Source organism: Trichinella spiralis, assembly GCF_000181795.1.
Source record: "Trichinella spiralis strain ISS 195 chromosome Unknown Scfld6, whole genome shotgun sequence".
In the NCBI taxonomy this organism is placed as follows: domain Eukaryota; kingdom Metazoa; phylum Nematoda; class Enoplea; order Trichinellida; family Trichinellidae; genus Trichinella; species Trichinella spiralis.
The window spans coordinates 5,553,662-5,567,993 of NW_003526945.1; the positions used below are offsets into that span (position 1 = coordinate 5,553,662).

Consider the following 14,332-nt stretch of genomic DNA (forward strand, 5'->3'; position numbering starts at 1 on the left):
CGTGGTACAGTAAAAATTACAGTAGAACTTTGGTGAACTTTTTTACCACAAAGTTATTTTCAAAAAATAAATTTTAAATGCTCTCTATTTTATTATGTAAAACAGTAAAGAGATGAAAAAACTCCAAATAAATGATAATGTAAAGCTTTTGTTAGTAATCAGATCAAATGATGATGATGCTCTGTTGTTTCATCTTGATCGTTTCATTCATGCATAACATGATTAATTTTCTTTAAAATTTAATATTATTAATAAATTTATCAATTAAACAAAATATATGTCAACATTTCAACAGCAACGTAACTAAAATGAAACTTTAATATGCTCATATGCAAATAAATATGTACAGTACTGAATGTACGTTATGATACATATTACGTTGATCATTTGAACAAATTGAACATCGCAGTTGAATAATGGCTTTTAAATTCGTTTGACTGATTGAATAAAGTCCTCGAAAGGCATTCTTGCTTATTTCCTAGCATTCTTCAACATTGCTAAAAATATTGATGAATTCAATTGTGCATTCAAATTTACGCCGAGCAAGATGACCAAGTAAGATTTCATTGTTACTCTTTTCATTTTTTTGAAAAAAAGCATTCAATAATTAACAATATCTTCTTCTAATGTTGAATTGAAAAGCGAAATAACATTATTAGAGCATAAATTTATGTAAATTTAACACCACCTTATTTGAACAATGGATCTTTATTTGATAAATGTTGTGGAGTTGTAGTTCAAATGCTCAGTGTATATGAATAAAAATGAAATTGAATAACTTCCTCACTGCAGTTCTAATTGATCGAGTTGAACAGTTCAGAAAAAAAATGTAAAATACAGATAATCACGAGCAGCTTTACATTTTTTTTTGATGCAAATGAGCTGCGAGGTGTAATTTTTTGAATTTTGTATTGCAGGCAAGTGAAATTTTCCAAAAAGTCAGTAGCAGTTGTTCAATTCGGTTGAAAATGCTTTTCATATTGAAAAGTGAAACGATTATTGCAAGAAAGAGAGAGAGAGGAGGAGAGGGGGGAGGGGAAATCAATAAATCCGTTGTTGTGCTCGCTTTTGGCGTCCGCTTCTAGGCGGAAAGCAGTGCAGGCTAAAATACTTTTACGCGTTATTGGCTGAAGCAAATTAGTAAAATGAGCTCATCTGTATTAATAAAAAGTGATGCATGAAATTGAATATAAATTTCAAGAAAAAACTTTAATATCGAAACACGAGAAATCGACAAGGCAAAATAAGGCACAGTACTTTAAAATTGTTCAGGTAAAATTTGCAAAATAGGAAAAAAGAAAAAATTTTTTCTTCTCACCGGATGTTTCAGAAATTTGTTGCTAATTGTTTATTTGTTTGCGTTTTCTTTTATACGATTGTCGATGCTATTCCACGTTGCAGTTTCAGATTTTTGTCCTCATGTTGTACTTGGTATGTTGTTGCCAGGCAACGAGAACGTCGATTTCGTGAATTTGTTCATCATCCCAAGCAATCATACCGATAAATTAATTTATAAAAACTAAAAATACAAGTGAAATAAATAAAATAAAATGAAATAAAACATGACAAAACAAAACAAAACAAAAAACATGTTTTTCAATAAAGCGAACCAAATTTATTGCGTGAGATTAATTTAAAATGGCTACAGTAAGGTAAAAAATTGATTTTAACTTTTACTCAATTGGCAAATAGGACAAGCTCGTTTTAAATTCATTTTCTTTGAAAATTTTGTTTATATTATTTATTTTGTTTATTTTTTGCAATTGATTTTTATTTTAATTTTGAATGATCACTGAAATAATCATACTGATCTACAGGTTTTTTATATGTTTAGATTTATTAAATAATAATGAATATTTTCGTTTTCCATTTACAACTGTTCTCGATAATGAATATTTTACAAGTCAAACACACTGATTTGAATTGAATGGCAAATTTGATTTGTTCACATACTTGAAGCAAAACTGTTCACTTTTCTCATCGTCAAACTCATTAATAAATATTAATAAACAAACAATAAAAACAGAAATAAATCATATTTTAATGAATATTTAATTGAAAATTTTTGTTTTAAATTTTTATAATATATAAAAGATTGTGCAAAAATAGATGCTGCATGGATGGAATTGTTGTTTGAATAAATAAAAAGGAAATAACAACTGATCAATATTTATGATTATTGTATGATAATTTTATCTTTATCATATCTTTTTCAAGAAAGAACAATAATAGCAATTCAAATTTTATTTAAAAAAACAGATAATTTTGCAGAAATTTATCATTTATTAACTTTTCAAATTTTGATTCTCTTCCGCAAATGGAAAGAGTTGGAGGAACTTTTACAGTGTCCGGCCGTTGTGATGTATTAAATTTTACAAATTAGCAAATTGATTTCCACGCATGTTTGAAGTGAATTAAAATAAATAAATAAATATAGTAAAAATTTAAATGAACAAAAATGTTAAATGGAATATTTTGCAGTGTTTTGTTTTGAAATGAAAATTTTTTCAATGCTATTCAATTCAAGAGAAGGGGTATAGCAAAAGGCGAGCTTGTCGATTAAGCGTGAAACAAGTTGACGCTTGTTGACGGAAACTAGCTAACCGGTTAGCTGGATGCAGATATTATCAATTTTTGAATTGCATTGTTCAACAACCGTTTGTTTTATACATAAGGAACCATGAAAAAATGCTGATACTGTTGTTGATGTTGTTTTTCAAATAATAATAATAATAATAACAACCATATTTTACTTATTATTATTGTTTTAAAAAATAAAGTGAATAAATAAATTTTTCAAATTGTAGAAATGGAAAAGTAATAATAAATTAATTCGTCGCCAACTGCGGATAACAGCACGCAAACAAATATGCGCATACGCACACATACATACGGCTGACGTTGTCCTCTGCTACGGGGCAGCTTTTAGTCGACCAGTTGGGGTAAAAAAATCAATACAAACCGAGAAATGATAAAACACTGCAGCAGCTGCAGCTGCATGATTCATGTCCATTTTGAAAAACATCCCAAAATTATCTATTGCTACCATCAGTGTTTTTTTCGCATATTTATGCATAATTTTATTTGTAAACTTTTCCCTTTATGGAATAATTGAAAACTTTAACATGCAATTGTGGAACAGTATTTATTTGAAATGAGAACTCTTCAATTTGTATATAACTCAATATTTGCTTTTTTTTCTTTGTTTTCAATAAGAAATAAAAGAAGAAGGAACAATGAAAAACACGGAAATCAAATATAAAAACCTATTTATATTCAAATTTATATTGTCCAAATAAAATTATGCATATATACATATATTTAATTTGTTATATTTGTATTGAAGTGTTCAAATATGAAGCGAATGACGACGACATCGTGCGCAATGGATGTTTCGCCTTGGCAAGCGAGCATTATAAAATTGTAACCGATCGATATTTCCGATCACTTTCTCATCATCAAGCGAACGCCATTTTCAGTAATAATATTTTTCTTATTATTATTTTTATTTATTATTTAAGCAGCTTTCAATGTATAACATATATTTATTTATTTATTTAATATGCGGATAATATTATCGTCGCCAATGTAGATTCCGGGTAAAATTCCGGCAGGTAGTTTTGTTGTGGTAATATGATTTGTCCTGAACATGTTCCACAGATACGGAAATGTAACAATATTCTGAAAAATTGAAAGAATAAGAAAAAAAATGAAGGGAAAGTAGAATATCAGCAAAATGGAAACGCACTTTTCATGTCAGCATTTTATTAATATTCGTATTGGAAAAACAGAACAAAAAAAAATGTATATATATAAAGTAGAAGATGTAGAAGAAAACTGTTATTATTATTATTATTGTTGTTGGTCAATTTTTGGTCACATTCGTTGTTGTGTTTGACAGTGTTCGGCAGATGCAGGATCCGTCCCACGCTTGGCATTCACCGCGTGCCTTAATTCTCGAATAAAAGATCAAGACAGACAGTGAACACGAAGCGTGTCGATAAGACGGCTTGGAGCATATAAGTTGAATGAACACGGCTTCATCCGAAGAAAGAAACAGCTTCTCCACTTGCTTGCCTGTATATTCTGGCTTGGTTAAGCTGAATACTGACCAACCGACCTACCGACCAACCGACCGACCGACCGACCGACCGGTGGACAGATACCAAGATTAACTGAACTAGCAACTGGCAGATCGGCCAACAGGCTAATCGACCAACGACGACCATCGTCGACAATCTATTGGCAGCCAGCGACGCTGTCATCGCCCCCGCAACACTCACACTAGCGCCACCACCGTGAGTGATGTTGCTTTATTGATTTTATTTTTTGAAAATTCTTGTTATATTTTTGAATATATTGTATTCCCTACCCTGAAAAAAAACAAAACAAGAACAAAAACAACAATAACAATAACATCAAAATATTTACATTCTTTCAAACAACGTTTATCACTTTTAGTCGACGCACAACACAAGCAGTTTACTGTAATATGCAACATTGAATAGAAGATGAAAATGAACGATCATTTGTAAAAAAGAAAAAAAAAGTAGAAGAAAATCAATACTAACATGTCTTCCTGTGAACAATTGAACCGTCGCAATCCATTGAAATTTGAAATCGATCGATGCAATATGAGAAAAACTCACAAAATACAGTATACTACTGGCTTTTTTGATTTTTTTTCAACTCTCTCAACCAATACACAAAACGTGATGCAGCAAGCAAGTCGACAGCTGGCGACATTGACAAAAGAGGAAACATCTGCTCTTTTTGTATCCGGGCAAAGCACACGCTAACAATCTGTCCTGCTACTGCTGCTGCTGTGCAGGGAAGACAATCGATATAGTTGGTTGTAGCCAACGAAACGGTGGTTGGTGTTCTCATTCCAATCTCGATCGATTCCAACCGACTCTACATTCAAGTTGTCAACAACAAGCATGACTTGAACAATAAATAATAATTTAAAAAAAAAAAGCAACAACAACAACTTTATACATACATGCATACGCATATGCATAAACTATTCGACTCGTGTTACCAAGTATCCATCTATTACCAAATCTATCGATTGTTTCAGTTCAATTCAAATTCTCACCAAAGGCAAACAACATTCTCTTATCACAATAACAACAACAAAATGATAAACAAAAAAATTTGCACAAACACGCATACACATGCATACTTTCCATTTTTAGAAAATTGCAACTTACAAAATCAAACAAAATAATGCTTATGAATTCGACGATGAAGTTGTTGTACCGATTTTTGAATTGACCAATCAACGTCGACACTACTAATGCCATCTGGAATCAATATTTTTCTCAACCAACAATTGATTCTTTCTCCAATTGAAAGAAAACCTTTTCTTTTACAAAAAATTAAAAGAAAAAACCAAACGAGCAAATATAAAATTTCAACTATTCACGCGTTGGATTAATAATCAATTTTTCAAATTAATAACCAATATTTGGGGAAAGAAAAAGAAATTCGAATCTATCTGTTCATCGAATTTTCACCATTTGTTCATCACTATTCAACCAACATTGGTTGCAATAGTATTTTTCAAAGGGCATTTTTCCACAAAAACACAATTCGATCGAAATATTCACACGCAGCTACTCTGCAAATTGCGTCATTTTATTATCAGAACAAAAACCACAAATTTCGTTTTTATTAATGTATAAATGAAGTTGTTGTTTTCAAATTAACAACTCTTGTCCGAAAAGAGAGAGAGAAAGATGTTCAAATTGAACAACAAACTGCAATCTCCAATTGGCAATATTATGCACAATTGTACGAACCGATTTGACCATTAACATCGAGAAAAATTGTTCCATTTGCTATTTTTTCTTTTTATCCCTTTGTATGGTACTACTTTTGCAAATTTCGACCAAAACTTCTCTCTCTCTCTCCAATTTCCCCACTTGAAAATCAACAACGCTCAACTTTTAACTTCCAAATTAAAAGCCTCTTACAACTTAATTAATTTTCAAAATGTAATATTGTTATTTATAGTAATTTAAAATAATTACTTACGTCACGTGAATCAATCGTTAATGCGCACAAATAAATTGCAAATCAAATGTAAACTCCTCTTTTAATGTTCACTTGTACAATTGTTCCAACTGAATCTGAATTAGCCAACAACACTGACAATTCATAATAAAAAGTATAAATTGCACAAAATTGGCTTCATTCAATTCAAGCTTATTCATTATTAAAAATCAAATCTTTCCCGTTATTTTAAAAAAATGAAGAAAAAAAAATCACAAACTTAACATTAACCATCAGATCAAACAAACAAAAATACTTCGACACAATAAACAAAAACAAATTCATTCCAATTCGCCCATTCCCCTGATATTACATTGAAACTTTTCAAACAATTTTTACAGTCAACTGAAATTATCACCTATTCAGTTCTTATTAAAAAAATTTTCCATTACTGTTACGTAAAAACTGAAAAATAAAAACGAATCACTATATATATATATTATTAAAATAATACTGTGAAGTTCTGAAATGATAAATTGGCATTTGAAATAAAAAACAAGTTTTGAAAAAGTCTTGTTCATCAAAAATTACCGTACTGATCGCGGCAAATCCATTTCAGAAAAATGAACAAGCGCAATTTGAAATTTTTACTTAAAAAATGACATGTTTAAATATTTTATTTCATTTTATTTTATCGAAAAAATTATACAGGTTGTAAAACTAAATTTTTATTGATCGAAACAATTTGAAATATTTCATCTTGATTTACTTTATAAATTACAGTTAAAAAACGATGCATGGAAAGATTTTACAAATTGCATTGGAAAAATTTTTTTGTTATACAATTAATTCGTTTTTTTAAATAAAAAACATTTTAAAAGTAAAAATAAGTAATATAATTTTGTAAAAAAATTCAATTTATATCACTGCTGGGCAAATAATTGATTTATGAATTATGCAGCCTTGAAATGAAAAATTAACAATAGCATTACTTTTTTGTAAATAAATTTATGTGATGCTTAAACTTATAAAAATTTTTATTAAATAATGAAAAAAAATAACATATATTGCTTTAAATAATTCTTTTACAAAAAACATTCTCTGAGTGCATAACGTAATTTACTGTACATTCTTTCAAATGAATCTTGATTTTCATTTTGTTCATGCTGTTCTCTTTTCTACTAATGTGATGATCTGATCTGCTTCAAGCTGGAGGTTTTATTTCTGAAATTAGTTTACAGCTAAAAATGATTGGTGGCCTTTTCGTTTACAACCACAAAGGTGAAGTGTTGGTATCCCGCATCTATCGTGATGATATAGGGTACTCGGTTTTCATTGTTTCATATAAATAAATATTTAAAGAAATTAACAAATATTCATATATCTTTTTTTTTCAATTTCAACTACTTTTACAGACGTAATGCAGTAGACGCTTTTCGAGTCAGCGTTATTCACGCACGACAGCAAGTCCGTTCACCAATCACAATAATTGCACGAACTTCTTTCTTTCATATCAAGCGGGGCAACATATGGATGTGTGCAGTGTCGAAGCAAAACATCAATGCGGCAACGGTTTTCGAATTTTTGACTAAATTTGCCAATACAATGCAATCTTATTTTGGAAAATTAAACGAAGAAAACGTGAAGAACAATTTTGTCTTAATTTACGAACTTTTGGACGGTATAGTTATTTTTTTATATTATAAAAAAGTATTTCCATTTTTATTTGTCAATGTTGAAATCTTGCAGAAGTGTTGGACTATGGTTATCCTCAGAACACAGATCCCGGCGTGCTGAAGACGTTCATTACTCAGCAAGGAATTCGTTCTGCGGTACTATATATTATATTTATTCATTTAATAATTATCATTTTCAGATTATAAAATCTGTTCATTGTTTCAGACAAAAGAAGAGCAAACGCAAATTACATCGCAAGTTACTGGTCAGATTGGATGGCGCCGCGAAGGTATTAAATATCGACGAAATGAATTATTTTTGGATGTCGTCGAACACGTCAATTTATTGATGTCTCAACAAGGTGAGTGACCTTTTCAATTTTGACAGAGAAAAACACGATCAGTTACGATTTATTGAACGCTTGAACATCGACACTGAGTAAATCCTTGTTTGATTTATAATAATACATCAGCACAATCTGGAGCAGTAGAAATCTGTTTATTTTTCTGGGTTGATTTACAAATTACATCTATTATGATCATCGTGACTGAACAGATTTCACGTGCTATAATTAGTTGACCGATGATTGTGCGGTTTTTCGCTTTTTGAAATATTTTCACCATGTTGACACTGGATGGTATTTTAGAATTCTACTAATCGATATGTTACGCACAAAATCAATAATTTCAACACTGATAAACAATCATTTTGGATGATTGGTTAATATTAAATCTTTTTTATATATGAAATGAGGCAGTGTGGTAAATATGTTTATTTCATTTTGGTTATTTTCTTGGTATTTTTATGTATGTTTGTTATTTTAATTTAAATGACGATGAAATTGTTTGAATCAAATCTATCATAGAAATTATTATAAAAGAAATATATTCAAAAGCAGTCCTGTTGGGGGAAACAATTTTTTAATTAGCATTAACGAATGGTGGATTTCATTTAATTGTGGATGTAGCATTTTCTGGAAAATTAAAAATAATTTTTTCCATTTAGGACAAGTACTAAGTTCTCATGTAGCTGGTAAAGTGATGATGAAAAGTTATTTAAGCGGCATGCCGGATTGCAAGTTTGGAATCAACGATAAATTGACAATGGATACACGTTCCAAACAGGCGATTGAAGACACTACTAAAAAGTTTATCATTTCAGCCGAGCTGAACGTATGAAATGTTACCCTTTTATTAATATACACTGTTTAGTTCTAACATGCGACAGTCGGTTGTTATTGATGATTGCCAATTTCACCAGTGCGTGAAATTGAGCAAATTTGAAACGGAACATGTGATCAGTTTTATTCCTCCCGATGGTGAATTCGAATTGATGAGGTTAGTTGTGCAATATATCTGACATTCACAGATCGTTTGTCATCTCGATTTGTATACTGATAAAGGTACCGTACCACCAAAGACATTCAACTACCGTTTCGAGTTATTCCTCTTGTTCGAGAAGTTGGCCGCACGAAAATGGAAGTGAAAGTAGTGGTGAAGTCGACGTTCAAGCCAATTTTGTTGGCGCAGAAAATTGAAGTTCAAATTTCTATTGATTTCATCCAATTTTCAACTTGGGCAATTTGTTTCTGACGTTTATATGTATATATTTTTTACAGGTTCGTATTCCAACTCCGCTTAATACAGCCGGCGTACAGTTGATGGTCATGAAAGGCAAAGCGAAATACAAAGCCAGCGAGAATGCAATTGTGTGGAAGTGAGTAGTTGGACAATTCATTGGACAATATTCACTTCTCTGATTAATTTTTATTTTCCAAATATTCAGGATGAAACGGATGGGTGGTATGAAGGAGTCACAGATCAGCGCTGAAATTGATCTTCTTGCCACTAATGATAAGAAAAAATGGAACAGACCGCCGATATCAATGAATTTTGAAGTGCGCGCCCAGTGTTTATCGGAATCATTTAGAATTCAATTTCAATAAATGGCTTTTGCACATTTTTCAGGTGCCGTTTGCACCATCCGGCCTGAAAGTTCGCTATTTGAAAGTGTTCGAGCCAAAGTTGAACTACAGCGATTCGGATGTGATCAAATGGGTTCGTTACATTGGCCGCTCCGGGTTATACGAGACTCGCTGTTGACCACTGGACGAGATATTGTGACTGATTTGAATTATAGATAGCATTTTTGCAAAATACATTCTTTTACACAGATTCATCGGCAATTACAACTTTCTCTTGTCAGAATTATTATACCGCTTGTCTTCTATATTTTTATTCATCTATCACAATTGCATCTCGGTCTCCTTCTCTTTTGCGATGGCTGCTAACGTTCCATTTCTGGTAATTTCTCTAGTAATAGTTGCTGAACTGTGAATCGTTTTAACAAAATGCAATAAATAAATTAACTGCATGAATTGAGATTTTTGTTGCAACTTGCTAAAGTAATTTCAAAGACAAATACATTATGCCACTGCTTTTATTTCAGCTACAACCAAAATGACACGCATACGTAGTCCTGATATGTTTCAATTTTCATCCCCACGGCGCGACGAAAATTCATCAATACCAGGCAACAGGTTACTAGCGATGTAGCTCGTCAAAGTTTGCACATCCGCGTAAGAAATCTTGCTCATACCGAAGGATGTAAGCAACGGTTTGTCGGTCAATTTCAAATGAGCCATCAAATGCTTCGCGGCAGTATCAAATAAAATCTAAGGTAGAGAAAGTCATCGTTACAATAGTTTTGAAATTCGAAAAACTGTCGTACGTTACTGCAACCAAATACGGTCTGCACATCTATCACAGGAATCTCGTACGATGTCGGCGGTGGTCCACAAGTTGATTTCAACTAAAACATTCCCCAAAAACATACATATTAAAATGCGATTTTCATGAGCAGCAGGGATAAATAAGAAAAGCACTCATCAAAGAAACATAACACTTCAGAGGAAACATGAACAAAATAATCATTTTTTATATAATAACGTAATTCTTTACCAACAGAGAAAATTTTCCGGTTTGAGTAATGTACAGACGCCGAATTTCACGAAAATTAGCGAACGCAACCTGCGTATCGACACCATTCAGTTTGAGTGTTCCCTAATTTCACAACATGAGAATGCATTATCAAAAAAAAATTATTTCAGTATACCTTAAATTCACGAACAGGACCGTTTTCCATTTTCCGCGACCAAAAATGACTTTGAATACAAATAAAAAAAAGCGTACTATCTCACAGTATGACAATAAGCAAGTACAATATTCCACTATATTACTCGTAATTGTGAAATACGAAAGGTAAAAGAGTAAACAAAAAGAAAGGAAATTATGGACATTCTTTTTTCTTTCCAATGAAGCAAACTATTACAACCATTGCAACAGAAGTTCGGAAAGTGTGCTAAAAAAGTGATCTATGCACCATTAGCATACTTCAAGCTTGAATATCATTAATCCGCACCGTTACCTAATATGGCAGTTAGTTGAAATTTCTTTGGTTTTTTTGGTGTATAGAATTATTATGCTTTTCTACATAGGCGAAATGAATTTGGCATTTCAAATGCCAACAATTTGATGTGCGGCAAGCAGTATTTGCAGTTTTCTTGTTAATGCAGTGCTGTTATACAGCGGCAGCAATCGTCGGAAAATGGTCGTTGGACGTTCAAAGTGAATAGATTGTTCCTCTGCGCCAAGGAGAGGCCTGTTCAAATAAGACAAAACGACCGAAATGCCTTTTACAAGAGTACCTGTTACGCGCTAAAATATTCCAGCTCTTGCATTTACAGCAAATTAAATGCGTTTAACTGTGAATTGATGCGCACAAACGTGAGAAAAGACTAGAATAAGCGAAACTTGAGCTGCTATAAAAGTACAGTTGTCTCTTTGGTTACTGAACCCATATCCTTGCCTACAACTGAGGTGAGTGTGGTTTATTAGCATTTTTGATATGATGCTATATTTTGAACTTTTGTTCTCTCTGGTGATGAGCGTAAAGAATCTGCAGGGATGCGGTTTTAGGCAAATTTGGAATCAGCATTCTTACTGAGTAAATATTTTAAAATGATTTTCATACTTTTTCACTGTTACGTGCGTTATATCTTAACGCACTTATTTAAAAATTATTGAAAAATTCCAATCCATTATCACCAGTAGGACATTAATCACTAAGGAATGTAACCAGCTGAAAATACCAAATTCCCATGAGGATGTTTTCATAACATAAATTTTGTCAAGGTGATATTTGTTCTTTTACAATTATTTTAGTAATTTTTTTTTGAAAAAATGATTTGTAGGCTTTTCCTAATTTTTGAGATAGAAATCTGTCTTATGCTTAATTATGGGAAATTGTAGGTTATAAATAAAAAAATAAAATGGGTTGAAAGCTTCAATTGAAACTGTTTCCAGAAAACGTTTAATTTAATATAGTTTCATTGAGTCGCAGAAAATAAATCAGTTTTAGTTTTAGCCATCGTGAAAATTTGCTTTTCTAATTTCAAAACTTTGAAACGCCTTTCTCCACCATGCCTGTTTTAGGTGAGAAACTGCAATTTTTTGGATTTAATTCTGCAGTATATATTTAGAGAAAAAGTTGTAATTTCAAAATAATATTCTTTTGGCTACTTTTTTTAAATCTCAGTTACGTTTTTCTTTTTTGCATAATCATCGAGCACTTTGTTCTCCTTGTATATTTATGTGAATCTAAAGTGCATATTTTTCCATCATATATTCTTATATTTTTTTTGCCGTTTCAACAGATGAATTTCGATACTGGCAATTCAAAAAATAATTCATAATCATAGGATAGCTTTTATGCGACAACATTATGTTGCTGATTTTAGTGTGGCATCTGCTAATTAGTTGAACAAGAACAACAACAATCAATGAATATTTTTATTAATTATATTTATTTTCAATGAATATCAAATTCAACGAATCACCAAACATTAAAAGAAAAGAACAAAACACATTGACATTAATATTAAACAATGATTTTTTACGTGAAATGATGATTTTTGAAATTCAATACAAATTGATTCAATGATGAGGAAAATAGCTTTCCCATTGGTAAAATTAAAACTGCCATTACAGCAGTGATCAGTAACTGAAAAATTATAATTGAACATTAATATAAAATTTTAAATGATGTATTGGTAACTAACAATTCCATTGTAAAACATATTCCATTACTGGAATTAACGACGACGCATGTTGCTGGTTGGAACTTGGTTGTGGTTCTGCCTTGCCTGTGATGTATTGCCAACAAATCTGGAGTTGTTCCGCCGCATGTTTGGCGGTGGCAGGCGATTGCTGAAAGTACCGTTGCGCACCGCCAGTTCCGCCAACTGCAGTTTTTTTATTATATCCTGCCCATCAGGTGGAATTTCTATCAGTGCCATAACTCTTTTTTTCGCTTCTTCGATTCTCCAAGCGGCAATATTTCCATAATCTGTTGCGGAAAAGTGCACGCGCACCAGGTGTGCATTTTCACGATGCAAAACAACTTTACATCCAGTAGTCCTTTGAATAGATTTCGCCGTACTACCACCAGGGCCGATTATTCTCCGGAAGACGTCAAAGGGATATCCATGAGTTGGAATGAACAACAAGAAGCATTTGTCTTCCATTTCTCCAGTCGGTGGTGGCGGAGTAGGGATGTCGGCAAACATTGGCAGCATGAATGTTTCGTTAATGTGGTGTTGCAAGATAGCCTTTTTCGACGCTGCAGACTCTTGACTTTGAAGTACTTCAAGCAAACGTTCATTTCGCTTGAACACTTCTTCGTACGAGTTTCGTTGGGAATTCATTTCTGGTCGTGGTCACAAGCTGCTGGGTGGTGACTTCAAACCGTTCAGTGCAATAAACTGATTTTAATATGACGTGTGTCCCTGTCATACTGTACTTTAAAATTTAGTTTTTAATGGTTCTTGAAAATCAGTTTTAAATTTTGAAGTACATTCATAAAAATCAAATAAATTATAAAAAATTGTTTTGCATATTTTGGTTTATGTTACGTGAATTAACTTTTATCCAGGCATATTTTATAAACTGTATTTTGTTTCAACATTTCAATTATGATTTTTGAATGGTTCAGAAATAATTTTTGTTTATTAAATCGCTCAAATTTGCTTGAATATATTTTTTTCTTATTGTGATTGTGACATTAAACTGAAGCGTAATACGATCGCAATTGCAGTGATGTACTACTGCATTTTACATTTGTGCACAAATTGAATTCTTGGATGGAAATTCTTGCCAAATTCCGTGTGCACTTAACCACGTTCGACTGTATCAGTAACTTCGAAATAAGAAATGACCATGTTGATATTTTCAATTTGAAAAATGATGCATACGTAATTTGTTTTTAATGTTGTATGAAATGCAAAATGATGTGCTATTAAGTTGAGTATCAAATAGAATAAATAATTTTAGATGTGTAAATCGTGACTTTTACACTGATGGATGAAAATGTTACGCAGAGTTTCATCGGCAACTGCCCAAATGTGGCGATTCGACTGTCTAATATAATTCATCACCTCTACACTACCTTATTGATTCCATGGAAGAGGCTTCATGCAAATTTTCATTTGTTTGTTCTTTGTACGCTTATTTAGCTTAAGTTTCTCTGATTGATATTAAACTTCTTACGGCGTGTTTGCAATGACTTTCTCGAACAGTTCGAAACCGGAAAATTCCTGTAT

General features: G+C 31.9%; 5 protein-coding genes across 5 annotated transcripts; 3 read left to right on the forward strand and 2 right to left on the reverse strand.

Annotated features, from left to right (window-relative positions):
* The first annotated feature begins 1,638 nt into the window (after positions 1-1,638).
* On the forward strand, positions 1,639-3,427 carry Tsp_09625 (putative protein TFG). Its single transcript, XM_003374248.1, has 4 exons — positions 1,639-1,652; positions 2,272-2,362; positions 2,808-2,942; positions 3,347-3,427. The coding sequence occupies exons 1-4, from the start codon at positions 1,639-1,641 to the stop codon at positions 3,425-3,427; spliced, it is 321 nt and encodes a 106-aa protein (XP_003374296.1).
* A 130-nt stretch (positions 3,428-3,557) lies between these two features.
* On the reverse strand, positions 3,558-5,840 carry Tsp_09624 (putative protein TFG). Its single transcript, XM_003374249.1, is given in 7 exon segments — positions 3,558-3,681; positions 3,881-3,949; positions 3,981-4,100; positions 4,117-4,311; positions 4,706-4,914; positions 5,224-5,368; positions 5,764-5,840. The coding sequence occupies 7 exon segments, from the start codon at positions 5,838-5,840 to the stop codon at positions 3,558-3,560; spliced, it is 939 nt and encodes a 312-aa protein (XP_003374297.1).
* A 1,404-nt stretch (positions 5,841-7,244) lies between these two features.
* Tsp_09623 (AP-2 complex subunit mu) lies at positions 7,245-10,045 on the forward strand. Its single transcript, XM_003374250.1, has 10 exons — positions 7,245-7,318; positions 7,413-7,678; positions 7,747-7,829; positions 7,900-8,035; positions 8,680-8,821; positions 8,886-9,011; positions 9,077-9,212; positions 9,293-9,390; positions 9,460-9,571; positions 9,642-10,045. Exons 1-10 carry the CDS (start codon positions 7,245-7,247, stop codon positions 9,774-9,776), a joined length of 1,308 nt encoding a protein of 435 aa, XP_003374298.1. The 3' UTR covers positions 9,777-10,045.
* Positions 10,046-10,662: 617 nt separating this feature from the next.
* Positions 10,663-11,474, forward strand: Tsp_09622 (putative protein TFG). The gene is made up of 3 exons (XM_003374251.1): positions 10,663-10,723; positions 10,784-10,934; positions 11,249-11,474. The coding sequence occupies exons 1-3, from the start codon at positions 10,663-10,665 to the stop codon at positions 11,472-11,474; spliced, it is 438 nt and encodes a 145-aa protein (XP_003374299.1).
* A 621-nt stretch (positions 11,475-12,095) lies between these two features.
* Positions 12,096-13,438, reverse strand: Tsp_09621 (hypothetical protein). The gene is made up of 2 exons (XM_003374252.1): positions 12,952-13,438; positions 12,096-12,175 (listed from the first exon to the last, which is right to left on the reverse strand). The coding sequence occupies exons 1-2, from the start codon at positions 13,436-13,438 to the stop codon at positions 12,096-12,098; spliced, it is 567 nt and encodes a 188-aa protein (XP_003374300.1).
* Between the last annotated feature and the right edge of the window lie 894 nt (positions 13,439-14,332).